This window comes from Corvus brachyrhynchos, unplaced genomic scaffold (genome assembly GCF_000691975.1).
Source record: "Corvus brachyrhynchos isolate BGI_N302 unplaced genomic scaffold, ASM69197v1 scaffold80, whole genome shotgun sequence".
In the NCBI taxonomy this organism is placed as follows: domain Eukaryota; kingdom Metazoa; phylum Chordata; class Aves; order Passeriformes; family Corvidae; genus Corvus; species Corvus brachyrhynchos.
In genome coordinates, this window is record NW_008236769.1 from 4,888,081 (window position 1) to 4,902,225 (window position 14,145).

Genomic DNA, 14,145 nt, shown 5'->3' on the forward strand with positions numbered 1-14,145 from the left:
GCAATATACAAATGTTTGCTTTTCCTGACAGCTTGAGATAGTTTGTCTTCTAATTAACAAAGAAAAGCTAGAAGAGTTTTGGTAGTAATTGCCATCACAGTAGAGTGAAAAGAAATAATATATTGCCTATGTCCAAAATTAAACTACTTGCTATGCTTGTCATAGAATTATAGAATGGTTTGAACTGAAGGTTACTCAGTTCCTTGGTATTTAGGCATTCTCAGTTCTCGTTCCTCGGGAGGTAGCTGATAATAGGGGCTGCTTGAGTGTTGGTCATAGTAGAAATAAAACTATGCCATTTGCTGTAGGTTAAGTGGGAGGATATATCTGTGTGTCCCTTTGTTCCATAGTGACTTCAAGGGAGGCTAATTAGTAGTCAGTTTTGAAGATATAGCTGTGAAATTTTGGGTAGAGAAGCAACCTCTTTATGTCAAACTCTGTCATCCTGTCATGCATATTTTTGTATATTGAGAAAAATGTTAGTAAAGGAATCCTAATAGACCCGACCTGTAGCATGTAGTCTTGCCATCTCTCCCTGTAACCTGCTTTAAAATTAGACTTTTCCTTCAGAGACTATTTTTTAGAGCAACAAATTCTTGTACTTGAGACCAGTTTTACCAGGAGAACAAGCCTTTACATTGTTTGGAAAAGCTAAAGTAGGAAAAGCAAAATAAAGATGAAGGTTTAGTTTTGAGAGGAGCATCATAAATCAGGGTGTTTGCTTCTGTCTTGCCAGGATACACAAGTAATGTTATTTTAGGTTGGCTCTCCATCATTTCATTTATGTGGCTGTATTATGGCTTCCTTTGAATGAATATTCTTTGGAGCAAGAGTTATACTTATCATGTATCTTTTTCCCCATAGACAGCCTGGTTTAGGTTTTCCTTAAGTCTTATTTAACAATACTAGTATCTAAGTCTTCTTGACACCCCAACTTAGGAAATCTGATAGTCAGGCAGGAGTAAGGTACCATTTGTGTTAGTGATTCCCTTCTCCTGTGTTTGGATGTCCATAATGGCCTTTCAGGGTACTGCCTCTCTAGTATTGAGCTGGTGAATTGCAATACAAAGTACGAGACTGAACAAATGTGCCAACCAGAAATTGCCTGTAAAGCACCTGACTGCGGCCTCAAGGCAGTGTCCGCCCTTGAGGGATAAATCCTGCCTGTGGTGACTGGATCTCAGATTTCTACTGGTTAAATCGCAGAGTTAGGGCTTAGCCCATCAGATGGGTTTGTAGTCAGCCTGATTTTCAGGCTATTACCACTCTGGTGGTTACTCTTGTCTTTTCTGGTACTTGTCTGCAAGGTTAGCTGTTGTGAATGTGAGATGTTTAAGAACAAAATTCATCCTTCTCTTTAAGTCTGTTTTACACCAAATCTAAACAAAAAGGTAAGGTTCATGTATGATAAGAGAGCTTTGAAGTCTCTTATGGGACCTTTAATTGTCTTTTTACTTACTGTTTGTGCAGATCTGTCGTGCCATAATGAGAACTTTATGGTAAGGGGTGATCAAATACAAAATAATCATCATTAGTGCTGACAGGAAGTCTAGCTCACTTTCCACCTTTTGTTTCAGTAGCAGGAAATGCTTATTACTTTAGCATTAATAGGGACTGCTTGTGTGCTTTTGAAAGATCCATGAAGTTACGTAAATAAATTGTGCTATTATGAATAAATCTTGCTGAAGTTATCAAATGAAAAATACTGCTTTTCACAGTTAACTTAGAAGCATTTGTCAAGGTTAATGATACTTGTAAAAGAGCCTAATGTTTCTAAGTCTCATACAATTTACCTAGGCTATACACATTTTCTGACAGTACCCATGCAAATGGATTAGTAGCTGTACATTAATAACTTCAGAAGACTTTGGGTAAACATCACTTTTCCTTTGTTTTTTTTGAATTAGTAGTACAATATTGGCCCTTCTGGCTTAGTCTGCCTCATGGTGTATGTGAGAGCCTGTACTAAGAAAAAGAGAATGTGTAGATTTCTGGAGACCTTTCTTTCTTCTGATAATGTTGAAGTTTTTCTGGCTATAATTTTTTGATTCTGTTTTATGTTAGAATGTGCACTTACATTAACAAATATCTGTTATGTATGTTTTTTGTAGTGTTGGAGTGCTCTGTGCATATGCTGCCAACCAGCATTTAACTAACCAAGTCCGAGGAGCAAAGAAACTGGTTAACAGTAATTTTAAAGATCTGAAAATTTTCCTTAACGACACTCCAGCGGTAAAGAATTTTTCTTTATGGGGAATGAGGGTGGGAGGGAAGAGGTGTAAATAAGAAATATTGCAGAAAATTATTCTTTCTTTCTGTTTAATATAAATCACACCTAGAGCATTTTGTTTATTCTTTGTGTGTCGGTCTCACTAAGTAAAATAAATGGTGCAAGGTAAGATGTTTTCACACAGCAGTAAGTGCTTGGGAGTTACCCTGATGGATCAGCATTCCTTGAACAATTTCAGAGCTGTAATTTGGTACTGTGCTGCTGTGTTGAAGATAAATAATTTGGAAAAATAAGGTTTTGAAAGGGGAACATAAAAAAAAATGAATTACATGAAAACTTGGATTCCTTGTTGCTCTTTCCTGTTTCCTTTTATTTTGGGCATACTTCTGTGTGCTCTGGGACAGAGCCACAATAACTTATTTGCCAGGAATATTTTTGACTGTTTTTTGTAAACCTGAGTCACACTGTACTGAACAGGAAAGATTCTTTTCTTTCAAATTTTCCTTAAGAGTCCCATAAACAGTCCTCTGCATATCTTGTTTTGTGTTTGGGGGAAAAAAAAAAAAAAGAAATGCTAGTTAGGAAGATTTGTAGACAATGTGCAATTTCAATTCTTAGTGAATTTGTAGGGGGACAAAAAGTTCTGACAGTTCCATTACCTTGACTTTCATTAGTTTTAATTATTTGAATTTAATTTTATTAATCTGTTTTAGTTTCACATGACTGATAAATTAACAATAGATGGAATCCATGCAGTTATGTGGAATCCACAAGTGTGGTAGCATCTCAGTCACAGTAACTCTGGCTGCTTTTCTGCTAACCAGGGCTGTGTGAGAACAGGAAACATCTGGGGGATACCATAAAATGTTTTCCTATCTGGAGTTGTTCCCCAAACTTGTTTGCGCGTGGTGTTGTGCCAGATGGGTGATGGAGGTGTATGGCAAGAAGTGGAGGTCATGCCAATAATCCCTCTTGAAGCAGAGGGCTTTTGGTCAGTCTGGACCTGATGCTGGGGTCAATTCAGTCATATCAGAGAACACCAGAGTCCCCTTGACAGTGTGCTGGGTGCTGACAATCAGGAACATCAGAAGAGAAAATCTGTTATGTAGAAGTAACCACCTTAATAGAGAAAAAAGCGGACAATAGCTAAAATGTTAATAAAACCACTGAATGACTAAATTTAAAAGTGTCAGGACTTGAATACTTTTGCCAGAGGTTAGTCAAAGTCTCACTAAGTAGTTTTTTAGTTTCAGCGTGGAATTAGTACCTTTTCTTTTTTAGACATGGTGCTGATGCAGTCATCAACTGTATCTCCTGAGTCATTTTGCCAGACAAGGTGCATGAGTATCATATATACACACACATTTGTAAGAATTTCTTGAAAGGAGAAGAATTTCAATTTTTTGAAGAAAGTTCTAGTATCCAACTAATAGGCTATAAAGCTCTGAAGTTCAAACTGATGTCCTTGACTCACTGGTATGAGGTGTGTACAGCATGTAAGAGGATTTGAAAAAGAAGTCCTGTGTTAAGAGTTCATGTTACAGGAGATTTAGAGACCCTGAGTATTGAGCTATAACACTATTAGTTATACAGAATCGCCTTTTGTCTGTGACATTGTTGGAGACAATGCTAAACCTGTAGCCCTGCAAAATTTTAGTCCTTTGGTTAACCTAGGTAGACCAAAAAAATAAATAAGCAAAAATATACCTACAGCCTTCTTAGAAAGAAACTCACTTTTTTTTCTCCTGTTTTAGAAAAAGGGGTCCACTTCATACTTTGTAATTTAATTAGATTCACTGGTGTATGATCAACAGGTTGTTTTGAGGGTGGATTTTTTGCCTTCTTTTCTTTATTTCACAGAAAGTTTGAGACTGCAAGCCAGCTACACTTTGGTACACATTTGAATCATGCTTAAAATTGGAAATCCATATGTCCAAGCATGTTAACCTTTACATCACTTTAACTCAGCTGGGGTAAAATTCATAGTGCATTATTTTAACCAAGCAGAAATCAATAAGGTTATTTAATGTCTTTTCAAAATTAGTATAGATTTCCACTTGGGATTGTTTTTTATTAGCCTTTTCTCCAAACCCAGGATTTGGTGGTAACTGAGTTGCTGGTTTATATTGTTATGGTGTCTCGGTAGAGCTCAAGGCCAAATCCACTTGGGAGTAAGGAAAACCATTTGTATTAAGACAGAGCAGCTGACTCCTTTCCACAAGAGAAGCTCTGAGAGGCTGCCCAAATACAAATCAGTCTGGTTGGTGAATTGTTTCAAAATTGCCACCACATCAATGCCGTGTCTTTCCATGAAGGAGGAACTAATGCCACGAGAAAATCAAGTAACAGAGTTGAAGACATGGAAAACCTTCTTGGCCTGACTGACTTGAAGCATTCATAAGGCCGCAGTTCCTGCTACTTAATATTTTTGAACTGAATCATTTGCCACAGAGATATTCCAATTAAGTAGATGTCCCATTTAGACACTTTTTTTAATGTGCAGTTCTACTAAGCAAATAAAATACTTAGTTGAAAACAGAAGGCCAGTGTTTGGAGAGGTTGCACAAATATTTTGATTGTTTCAAAGTGACAATTTGACACATTGAAAAGCATTACTTCTTTTTTCAATTCTTTTAATAGTTTTTTTTAATCATCTTCTTCTCAGCAAATTGACTACTTGGTGAGCCAGTACAACACTACTAAGGATAAAGCACTCTCTGACCTAAATAGTAAGTACTTTTATTTAAAGGGGGTTAGCAATGTGTATTTAAAAGCTTCAGTAAGATGATGTAATTAGCTCATAGTGCAAAGCAAAACTTTATTTATGAGAATACAGTTTTCAAATGGAAGTGCTATTCTCGGTGATAAGTGAGACTAAAATCCTTTTCACATACAGTGTCTCAGAGATGGTATAATGTGTAATATTTCCCAAAATAAATGTATTTTATTGAATTATTATGCAATAATCCAGGCTAATATTTTATTTTCCTTTTAATTGGTCAGTAATCACTAATACTTAAAGCATTGGTTGAAATATTTTTCCTCAGTTTTTAAATTGGAGCCAAATATCAAGGAACAGAGCTACTAGCAGTTGTGGTAGTTCCAGTGAGAGAGATCTCTGTGTATTTTTCTTGTTCTACCTTTGTCCTCTGTTTAGCTAGGAGTTGAGGTATAAGCTTATCTTCTTTCTAAAGCTGCTTAATGTATTTGCCATTTCAGAATGAGCAGCTGAAGAGCAGGAGATAAAACTTGTAGTAGAACTGCTGCACTTTCCCCTTCAGCACAGTTACAGTATGAGGCATCACTTTTAAAGCTCTCAGTAAACAAAAACAACCAGAAAACGCATTTCTTTTTTTTTAAATCTAAGATTCACTTTCCAAAATTCCCAATAGAATGGGCTGGCCATAGTCAGTACACATTATGATTCAAGGTGCATTGTTAGCAGTTGGTAATAAATGTATACAGGTTTGCATTGATGAAATGAGGGATTGTTTCTGGGCTCAAACTGTGCAACTGTGGCATTGTGCCACTTAAAATAAATTGAATTCTATGCCCATAATCTCTGCTTCTGTGTAGGTTTAAAATGTATTTTAAAGGTAGTTTTCAATGCAGCCAACTTGGCATACCCAAAGGTTAATGTGTCTTATCTGTGTGAGGCTTTATTGCACACTGAATATGCTTGTGAAAGTAGTAGTAGCAGTAGTTAAGTAGTCTTCCTACTTAGTTCTCAGGAGGAACAGTCTGGTCTAAAAAAATAGATGTAATCTTTAACTCTGTGATAACAATAACAATAATAATAAAAAATTGATATTTGCATTTCAAGTATTAGCTTGAACCTTCTTAGCCACTCCAAATGGAAATTTCAAATTAAATGTTTATATGTTCTCAAGGCCAATTTATGATGTTAGTTAACAGAACCTAGGGGGATCTGTTATGAGAGTAATCAACAAATAAAGATAGCTTTTATTTTCTTGAAATACCAGGTTTAAGTGTGTGACACCTGGGGTGCTTTTTCTAAGGGATTTTCTAAGGATTTTTTTTCTAAGGGAATCAACAGTAGCAGAAACCTCTAGAGAGCTGTAGATGAGTTCAGTTTGCCCACCCTAAGGAAATGCTGAAAAGTGTTTTCTGCTTGGTAAAAATTCTCATCCCAAGCCAGACATGATAGTGCTGACAGTAAGGGATGCTTTTGTACCATGCAATATTCCCATCTCATCAAAAGGAAAACAACTGAAAAATCAGTTTACTGTGATCTGAAAATGGAGAGGACCCAGTGATCACCTAAAGGATGCGTCACATAAAAATGTTTCAGCCAAATCTGCTCAGTGTTTCTCTGTTGCTTTGCTGAACTAAGGTTTATTTCTGTTTGTGGGCAGTGAGACTGGAGGGTTTGGAGGCAGGGGTAGCTGTGTCTGTGAGTATCTGTGCTGGATGGACTGCATGAGGGTGCAGGGGCTGGGGATGTGGGCTTAACATGCTCAAGGGATTTCAGCAGAGCTAACTGGCAGGTCTGGCTTGTGGGTGACCTTGATGTTGCTGGATACACGAGGAACAGGAGAAGGGAAAAGAACCCATTCTTTAGTTTCTCTTGCGCTACGAAAACACAGTGTATAGTGAAAGAGTATGGCACAAAATTCCTGTCCAGATGCTGGACCTCTTTAAGATAAATTGTGGAAAAATCCTATTCCCAAAAAAGTAGTAAATGTAGTGAAATATATATTGTGGAGTTTGTTGAAACTCTTGTGTGTCTTTACCTGCGTGGTCAAGCGTTGCTGAATATTTTCCACCATATTTTGATTTACTACTTTCATTTATAGGCCTATAGCTAGCTAAAGCAGAACTGCATCCCTGCATTACCTTCTGTCACTTTAAGTTCTGACTGTCAGGCCTTAGAAAAATTTCAATAATATATGTATATTTATATATGTATATTTCTTCATATGTGTATATATATATGAAATTGTATGTATAAACATACATATATGTATGTATACAGTATATGTATTTGTTAAGTAAGAGTCTGACAGCATGTAGTTTGAGACAGTTTAAATTGAACCATGTATAATGTGGGGGTTTTTTTATCTCTCCATACTACAGATGTTGGACCTGTGCTTGGAACCAGAGTTCAAGAACAGCTGGGAAAAGAAGTACGTCCTGCACTCGATGCAGCTCTGACAATGGCAGGAGGTAAAGGTGTACATGTTGTTGTATAACGTTCTGTTGCCATGGTAAAACAGGCACAGCATGGAATAGCTTTATGCATGAGTCAACTTACCATTTTTCTACATGCCTTGATGTTTCTTTGAAACTGAGGATTTCAGACATCTTAAGATTCATAAATACCTTTAAAAACTAAATCAAAATTTACATGCTATTGTTGATACTTAGTTTTGGCAGTCATTGAAAAGAGATGAAATTTGAATTTCCTGCTCCAGGTTGCTGTCCCTTTCTGTTGAATAATAAGGGATGCTAGGAAAACTGTCCTTTCAGAGCTACGTAATTACTGTAGCCATAACTATTTACAGATTAGTTTTCGACAGGTCAGGGATTTTCTTCTGTACACTGCCAAGATTATTACGAGGCTGCTAACCAGCATTTCTTCATTGTATCTTTGAGTTTGGCATTACTCATTCTTAGTTCTCTCTCCCTTTGAAGAAAATATTCCTTTACTATTTTTCCATTTAAGGCTTCTTTTTTCAGGAATCAGGTACAGCTTACAGAGCAAAGGGAACACACCCATGAACTTGAGTCACTTTGGTTTTGGTTTTTTTTTTCACCCATGAATTCCTTCTCATTCACTTGTCATCGTTCTCCTTTTTTTTGCTTTATTTCTCTTATTTGTCTTGAAGTCAAAGTGGAAAGGGCTATCAAAGGTAAAAACCATGATAAAACCTTGTGTGGTGTGAAGTGCACTTTATTTTAGTAACTTTGTGTATTTTTAGTAGTGTCTGTGTGGTTCTTCGTCTACTAAACACCTGTTCAGTGTTTGGGGTACTTTTCATTTCCTTTTGTTTGTTTGGTGTGATTGGGACAGAATCTAAAGCCAGATGCTCATTAATGCTTGCCTGATGCAACATGATCTCCTTACCTTTCATCCTGCAGCTATATGATTTAGGAGTTGAATTATAAGCAAAATACTGAAAATCCAATTTGATGGATATGGGCTTTTAGTTTCTAATGACCAAATGTTAAAGTTCTTTACTGAAACTGCTGAGGAAGGAGAGATGGGGAAAGGGTAGAAAAGTAGGAAGTGGATGAAATCTCAATAAAAGTAACAACCTGAGCACATTAATTCTTTGTAGGAAAGCACAAGTGATGTGTTCTTATGTGCAATAAAACACATGTAATAAAGTACATATTCTGTGCTAGAGGGTTTTTCTGGGAGGGAGGCAGTAATTAAATCAGTATTGTTAAGAAGATCGTATCATTTATGCATATACCCTTTCTCTTCATATGTGTATCTCTAGGCTGCTTTCTAACAAAAGCATTTTTTAAAAAATTTCATATCCTTGTAGCCATCAGAGAAACGAAGGAAGCTCTGGAAAATGTGAGTGTCTCTGTAGAGGTTTTGCAGGAGGGAACAGAGAGACTTCATGCCAACTTGACAGATGTTAAAATGCACCTAAGCAACACCCTCAGTGACTCTGCATGCAATGCAGCTCAGGCTGCTTCAACTTGCAATATCATCAGGAATTCATTAAGTCAACTGAACATCAACGCCAATTTTAGTGGGGTAAGATCTTTTAATAATATTTTTCGGACTCTTAGAATGTGATTGCCTTGAATAAGCCCATTAGTATTTCTGCAACTCAGTGGCTTGGTATGTGCTGTCACTTCTGAGATAAGTGACCTTCCCTTTTTCTGTGTTTCTGGGTAATTCCAGTCACTGTTTTCATCTTCTGTGTAGAAAAGGATAAAATGTGTGTGTCTTGGGGTGACTAAATTTGTTCCGGTTTGGCCAAATTTAGAAATACATCCTCTGAGAGGAGGCAGGTTACAGCCACACACAGGAAAACGATAATGATGCTAAATAATAAAACCTCTCGCTCTGCTGAGAGAAACCTGGGAAAATTTCAGAGTCCTTCCGTAGATGTCTCTCTCCCCCTCCTTGGAGCTGGGACGGTGTGGTGGACCCACCTCGAGGGCCAAGGCCTTGGTGGAAAATCCTCCCGATATATTCTGATGTTGAAACAGTCCAGCAGAGAAAAAAAAAAAGGAAATAACAAATTCCCAGGAAAACAAAAATTCAGCTCTCTGTCTCTCTCCAGAGAAAGAAAAAGGAGCTGAAAAAACTGACGAAAAGCAAACGGGGTACTTTTCCCCACTCTCGCTCTGCTGCCGCAGCTGAACACAGAGCCATCGCTATCTCTGTGTCCTTGAAAACATGAAAACAAACTGCTTAGAAAGTTCCCTCGGTTTTGTCTCTCCCTGCTCTCAGGCTCGGTTTAAAGGCACAGAAAGGCACAAAATTAATTTCTGGACATGGGGCAGCGATAGGGGATATACATCACAAAGTCACCCCAAGACAGTGTGTCAAGCAGCTATGTTAAAGTGCTGCTCTGCGCAGTGAAATAACCTGCTCTCCCAAAAACACTGAGGGTTGGGCTTTGCTTTTGTACAGCAAAGGTTTCATGAATGTTTTAGGAAGATTCTACTACAGATCACTCTAGTTTCTTTACCCTTTCTCCTAACTTTGAAATATTTACTGAATTAGCAAAACTGCTACTTCGATGTGATTTAGGCATGCTTTTTCCTTCCTAGTTGCCGGGCGTGAACTCACAGCTTGCAAAGGTCAATGATGTCCTTAAAATAGACCTTTCTAGTCTAGTTCAAAAGGTACGTTTCTTGACAGATTTTTAAACTGTTAATTAATAAACTGGGCTATGTGTATCACTTGTTTCCCCTTAGTTTCTCAGGCAGAATTCTTTTGTTGCCACCTCAGCCTGCTTCTTGGTGGATATCTCTCATTGTTTGGCCAAGATTTAGCACTTGAAAGTATGAATGTAGTGCATTGTAGCTCCAGGATACTACAGATCTAAAATGTATTGTCAGTTGTCTGCTTTAAAGAACAGTCCTTAAAAAATGAAAAGGCAGACACGTGGATCCGGTAGTATGCTCTATACTTTTTGGTTCAAGCTAAAGAAATAAAAAAATCCATGATCTCCTGTATTTTTATTGTATTGATTATTGTATTTTATTGATAAAATTATACTTCTGTATAGTTTTATTGTATTCCAGCTATTTGAAATATTTATTTCAAATTCTTTATGCACATATTTAACATTAAATCTGGTGTAATGGACCAAGTGTAATTGCTATTAGTATTTTTGCAAGACTTTCCAAATAGCACTGTGATTTTCACCTAGAAAAAGAATGGCTTAGTTTGAGCAGTTGAAAAATCTAGGAATCTGAAAACATGTGCTAGGAATAGAAAGCACTTTCTGAAACCAAAGGCTGTGTGTCGGGGTTGAGATGCCTTCCTGCTTCTGAAGTGATCAGGCTTGCAGGGAGTAAGGCTTAAAGCATCCACTGCAATGGCTTCTCCTTTCTGTCCAAATGAGCTACTGAGCTTGGCCCCCATGGTGTGGACCCCTTCTTTCCCCTTCTCACTGAAGAAGGCATTGAAATATCTTTAGAGGCAGTTGGATTTCATTGTTTGTAATATGCATTTCATGTTTGGAAGGCACAGACTTGCAAACAGGTGTTGGGCTGGTACAGAGTAACTCCTTTCACTTTAACTCCTTTCACTTAGTGAATCTTCATATGTATGTTCTGGCTTTTAGATGAGATAGATCTGGCAGGCAACAAAATTTGAGATGATTGTGACTCATTCATATGTATTTAAATATAGATTTTTTTTTTTTTCCAAAGAATATTCTGGAGACAAAACTGAATCTGAAATATGCTTAGAGTTCCTATTTTACTTTCACCTTTTCTAATATGCAGTAATAAAACCATATTTTTCTTAGTATTACCATATACATTTTAGTGTATGTGTACTTTTGATCCTTGAATAAAGGGAAAAAAAACCTGCAAACAATTTGTCACTGAGAAACATGCCATATTTTTTTTACCTTTTATTCCCAGGGTTATGCAGCATTTAATGATACTCCAGACTTGGTGGTGAATCAAACCAGGAACATTTTATCGGGTGAGGACAAACTATCTTTTCACTTTATTTAATGTTTTTATTTTCTTTTATTGGTAATATTTCCTTGGCTAAATATCATTAAAAATGGAAATGTAGAACTTAATTTTCTTTTAAAATTTGGTGCTAGAGGAAAACAAAAATGTAGAAAGCAGCTGTGTCTTGGTGAGGACCCTAAATTAAATCTAAAAATAGACCATATGGTATTTTATGGAGGAGTTTTATCTGTTAGGTTTTTTACTGCTGAAGTAATGAGAAATCCTGTGATCCTCACTTTACACTGATGCTTTATTTGGTTGAAAAACTAATTTTCCTTGACTGATGCGTTTGTGACATATTTAGGAGTGTGATGTTAGAAAAGCTGAACCCCCCTGCTGCTGTATTAAAATGCAGTGGATGGTGAAGTGGAAGTCAAAATATGCCTTAAGGATAACTTAAATGGCTGTCTCAGTTGTTTTGTTACTCGGGCTTTACACTTTTTGCTCTTTGACTGTACCTGTGTGGTAGTACAGCGTATGTATACTAACCTGTTTTAATTTTTGTTCTTGCACTGTGGACCTGTTCTGCATTATATAAGCAGCTGTTCCTTGTAAGTTTTTCTGGCTTGTTTTTTTTTCTTCCTCTCCTGGGCACAGTAAAGCACAGTATAGATATCAGCATAGTGTACTGTGTGAAGTTGCCTGTAATGAGCTGGTTTTCTAGAACTGAATTAGGAAATTACACTTTGAATTAGGAAAACTAGAGCAGATTTACTCATTTTCCATATCTGAGATGTGTAAACACAGACAAAACATCTTAATTTATCTTTTTGTAAATTATTGGGGCATTGCTTATATAAAAACTGAGTTTGAGTTACAAAACCGAGTAAAATAAATAGGTTTACTAGAAAAAAATTGCATTTATCTGTTAAACTAATTGCATTTAACTTCTAAAACAACTGTGATTTGTTACCTGGTTGGATTTGAGGGGTAATCATCAAAACAGACAAAAACTTGTCCAGTTGTTTTTTGAGAAAGAAGGAAGTGTTGCCCACTACAAAATGACAGCCTGCAGTTATGCATCCTGCTCTTTCAAGTATGTTTCCAGTTAAAAGAAGGGAAGAGTATAGAGAAACTCCATTTTACACATTGACAATATGTATAATAAGTGAATTAATCGTATCTTTGTATATCTAAATAGTGTCTATCTAAACTGTAAGTAGAGGGGGTAGCATGATTGGTCATAATCTGCGGGCAAAATGGCTTAATGGATTGTTACCTCAGGAGTGTTGCTAACTAACTGGAATGAGTTCATTAAGTAATCTCTTTTAATAGAATTGAAAATAACTAGTATAGATTCTCAATATAGACAGTCCAATTTCTTTCAGAGTGTTGTATTCCCAAGGCATGGAATTTGAATAGATTTTGTTCTTCACCTTTATAAACTTAGTGGCTAATTGTCTTGTTCAGTGTTGCCATTTGCAATATTGCATGAAAAGCAAGATTTAAGTTGGGTAGATAAAAAGTGACACATTCATTACAATGAGAGGAAAGAGGAGGAACTCTGGCTCAACATCTACATCTTTCATCGTTAAGCTGAATGCTAAAAACAAAGTGTGCATTTTGAAATGCCATTGTGCTACTTCAAAGCTTGATGCTTTTGTTGCCTGCTTGTGTCTTTCTTACATTTGTCTTCATGGCTTGTTTGTTACATGTGGCAAATGGCTTAATAGCATTTTATAATGCATACACGGAATGTAAATTTCCTCTATGGATCTGTAACAGTGAAATATGTTTGTTCTTTTAGATATCAAAAGTGTGCTGGAATCCATTGGTTCAAATATTACTACCTTCACAAAAATGCTCCCTGTTCAGAAGATTATAGCAGATTTGATGGTGTATCTTACACAGAGTGAGGCATATGTTCAAGATTATTTTCCAGTCATGGAGCAGTACGATTTCTACAGGTATGTACAAGAAATAACGCAGGACTGAGGCGCTACCCACTGTTAATACTTCATAATATTTTACTGTTCTGAAAAGGCAAGTAAACTATTAATGATGAACACAGTGAAGAAAAGTTGCTGTAAAGCAGTTGTTTGGTACTGGCATTTTGGTAAAAGCCAAAAATGCAGCTAATCAATATCTGGGTTCTGTTTCACCACAGAGCAGGAGGTAGTTTCTACTCTGTAGACCTTCGGGTCTTTTTCAGGAACGATAGATACAGGTAGATGTCAAAGACGTAACACCCAAAGGAACTGATTGTTTCATAATGCCAGGGTAACCTTTTATCTAGGTCTTGTTTTCATTGAGTTGCTGGCAAATCGTGAGGGTGTAGGACCAGAGAGGCCTTAAAGCCCATCTGTTGTTACTGCACCTTTTGTACTGCAGAGGAGGAGTAGCAGGGATTCCGCTTCACACCTTGTAAATCTTTGTGCACCTGTGCTTGCCCCTACTGGTGTAGTACTTGTCTTTGTGGTTGATTGCACCTTGAGAAAAACATACTCTGAGACTTTTGTGTCTCTTATAGTTGAGTAACCTCATGTTTTGAAGTGTAAAGCTTTTCATTTCATACCATCTATCTTTGTCCAGTTTAGTCATTTTGGTCCTCAAGTTCATCAAATTCTCCCTACATTTTGTTTGATACTTGAGTTGACTTTATAATCAATACTTGCTTCTGTGTTTGTGTCATAATCAGTTCCACTGCTGCAGAATGTGTGTTGCTGGCTTTAATGCTGTGATAAATGAAAGTGAACAGAAGACTGAACCTTTAGAAACTTGCTTAGAAT

At 36.9% G+C, this 14,145-nt stretch overlaps 1 protein-coding gene across 17 annotated transcripts in view; it reads left to right on the forward strand.

Annotated features, from left to right (window-relative positions):
- Window positions 1-14,145, forward strand: part of PROM1 (prominin 1) — a 65,081-nt gene that overhangs the window by 32,397 nt on the left and 18,539 nt on the right. For 6 of the 17 annotated variants that reach the window (XR_001859785.1, XM_017727583.1, XM_017727595.1 and 3 more), the window contains 9 exons: window positions 2,112-2,232; window positions 4,896-4,959; window positions 7,328-7,417; window positions 8,080-8,103; window positions 8,746-8,963; window positions 9,992-10,066; window positions 11,318-11,381; window positions 11,959-11,967; window positions 13,164-13,323. Coding sequence is in view for 16 of the 17 variants with exons in the window: in XM_017727583.1 (XP_017583072.1) it covers window positions 2,112-2,232; window positions 4,896-4,959; window positions 7,328-7,417; window positions 8,080-8,103; window positions 8,746-8,963; window positions 9,992-10,066; window positions 11,318-11,381; window positions 11,959-11,967; window positions 13,164-13,323 (825 nt within the window). In the remaining variant the exon portion in view is untranslated. The remainder of the gene's footprint in view (window positions 1-2,111; window positions 2,233-4,895; window positions 4,960-7,327; window positions 7,418-8,079; window positions 8,104-8,745; window positions 8,964-9,991; window positions 10,067-11,317; window positions 11,382-11,958; window positions 11,968-13,163; window positions 13,324-14,145) is intronic. The other 11 variants (XM_017727591.1, XM_017727592.1, XM_017727594.1 and 8 more) reach the window with 3 other exon arrangements.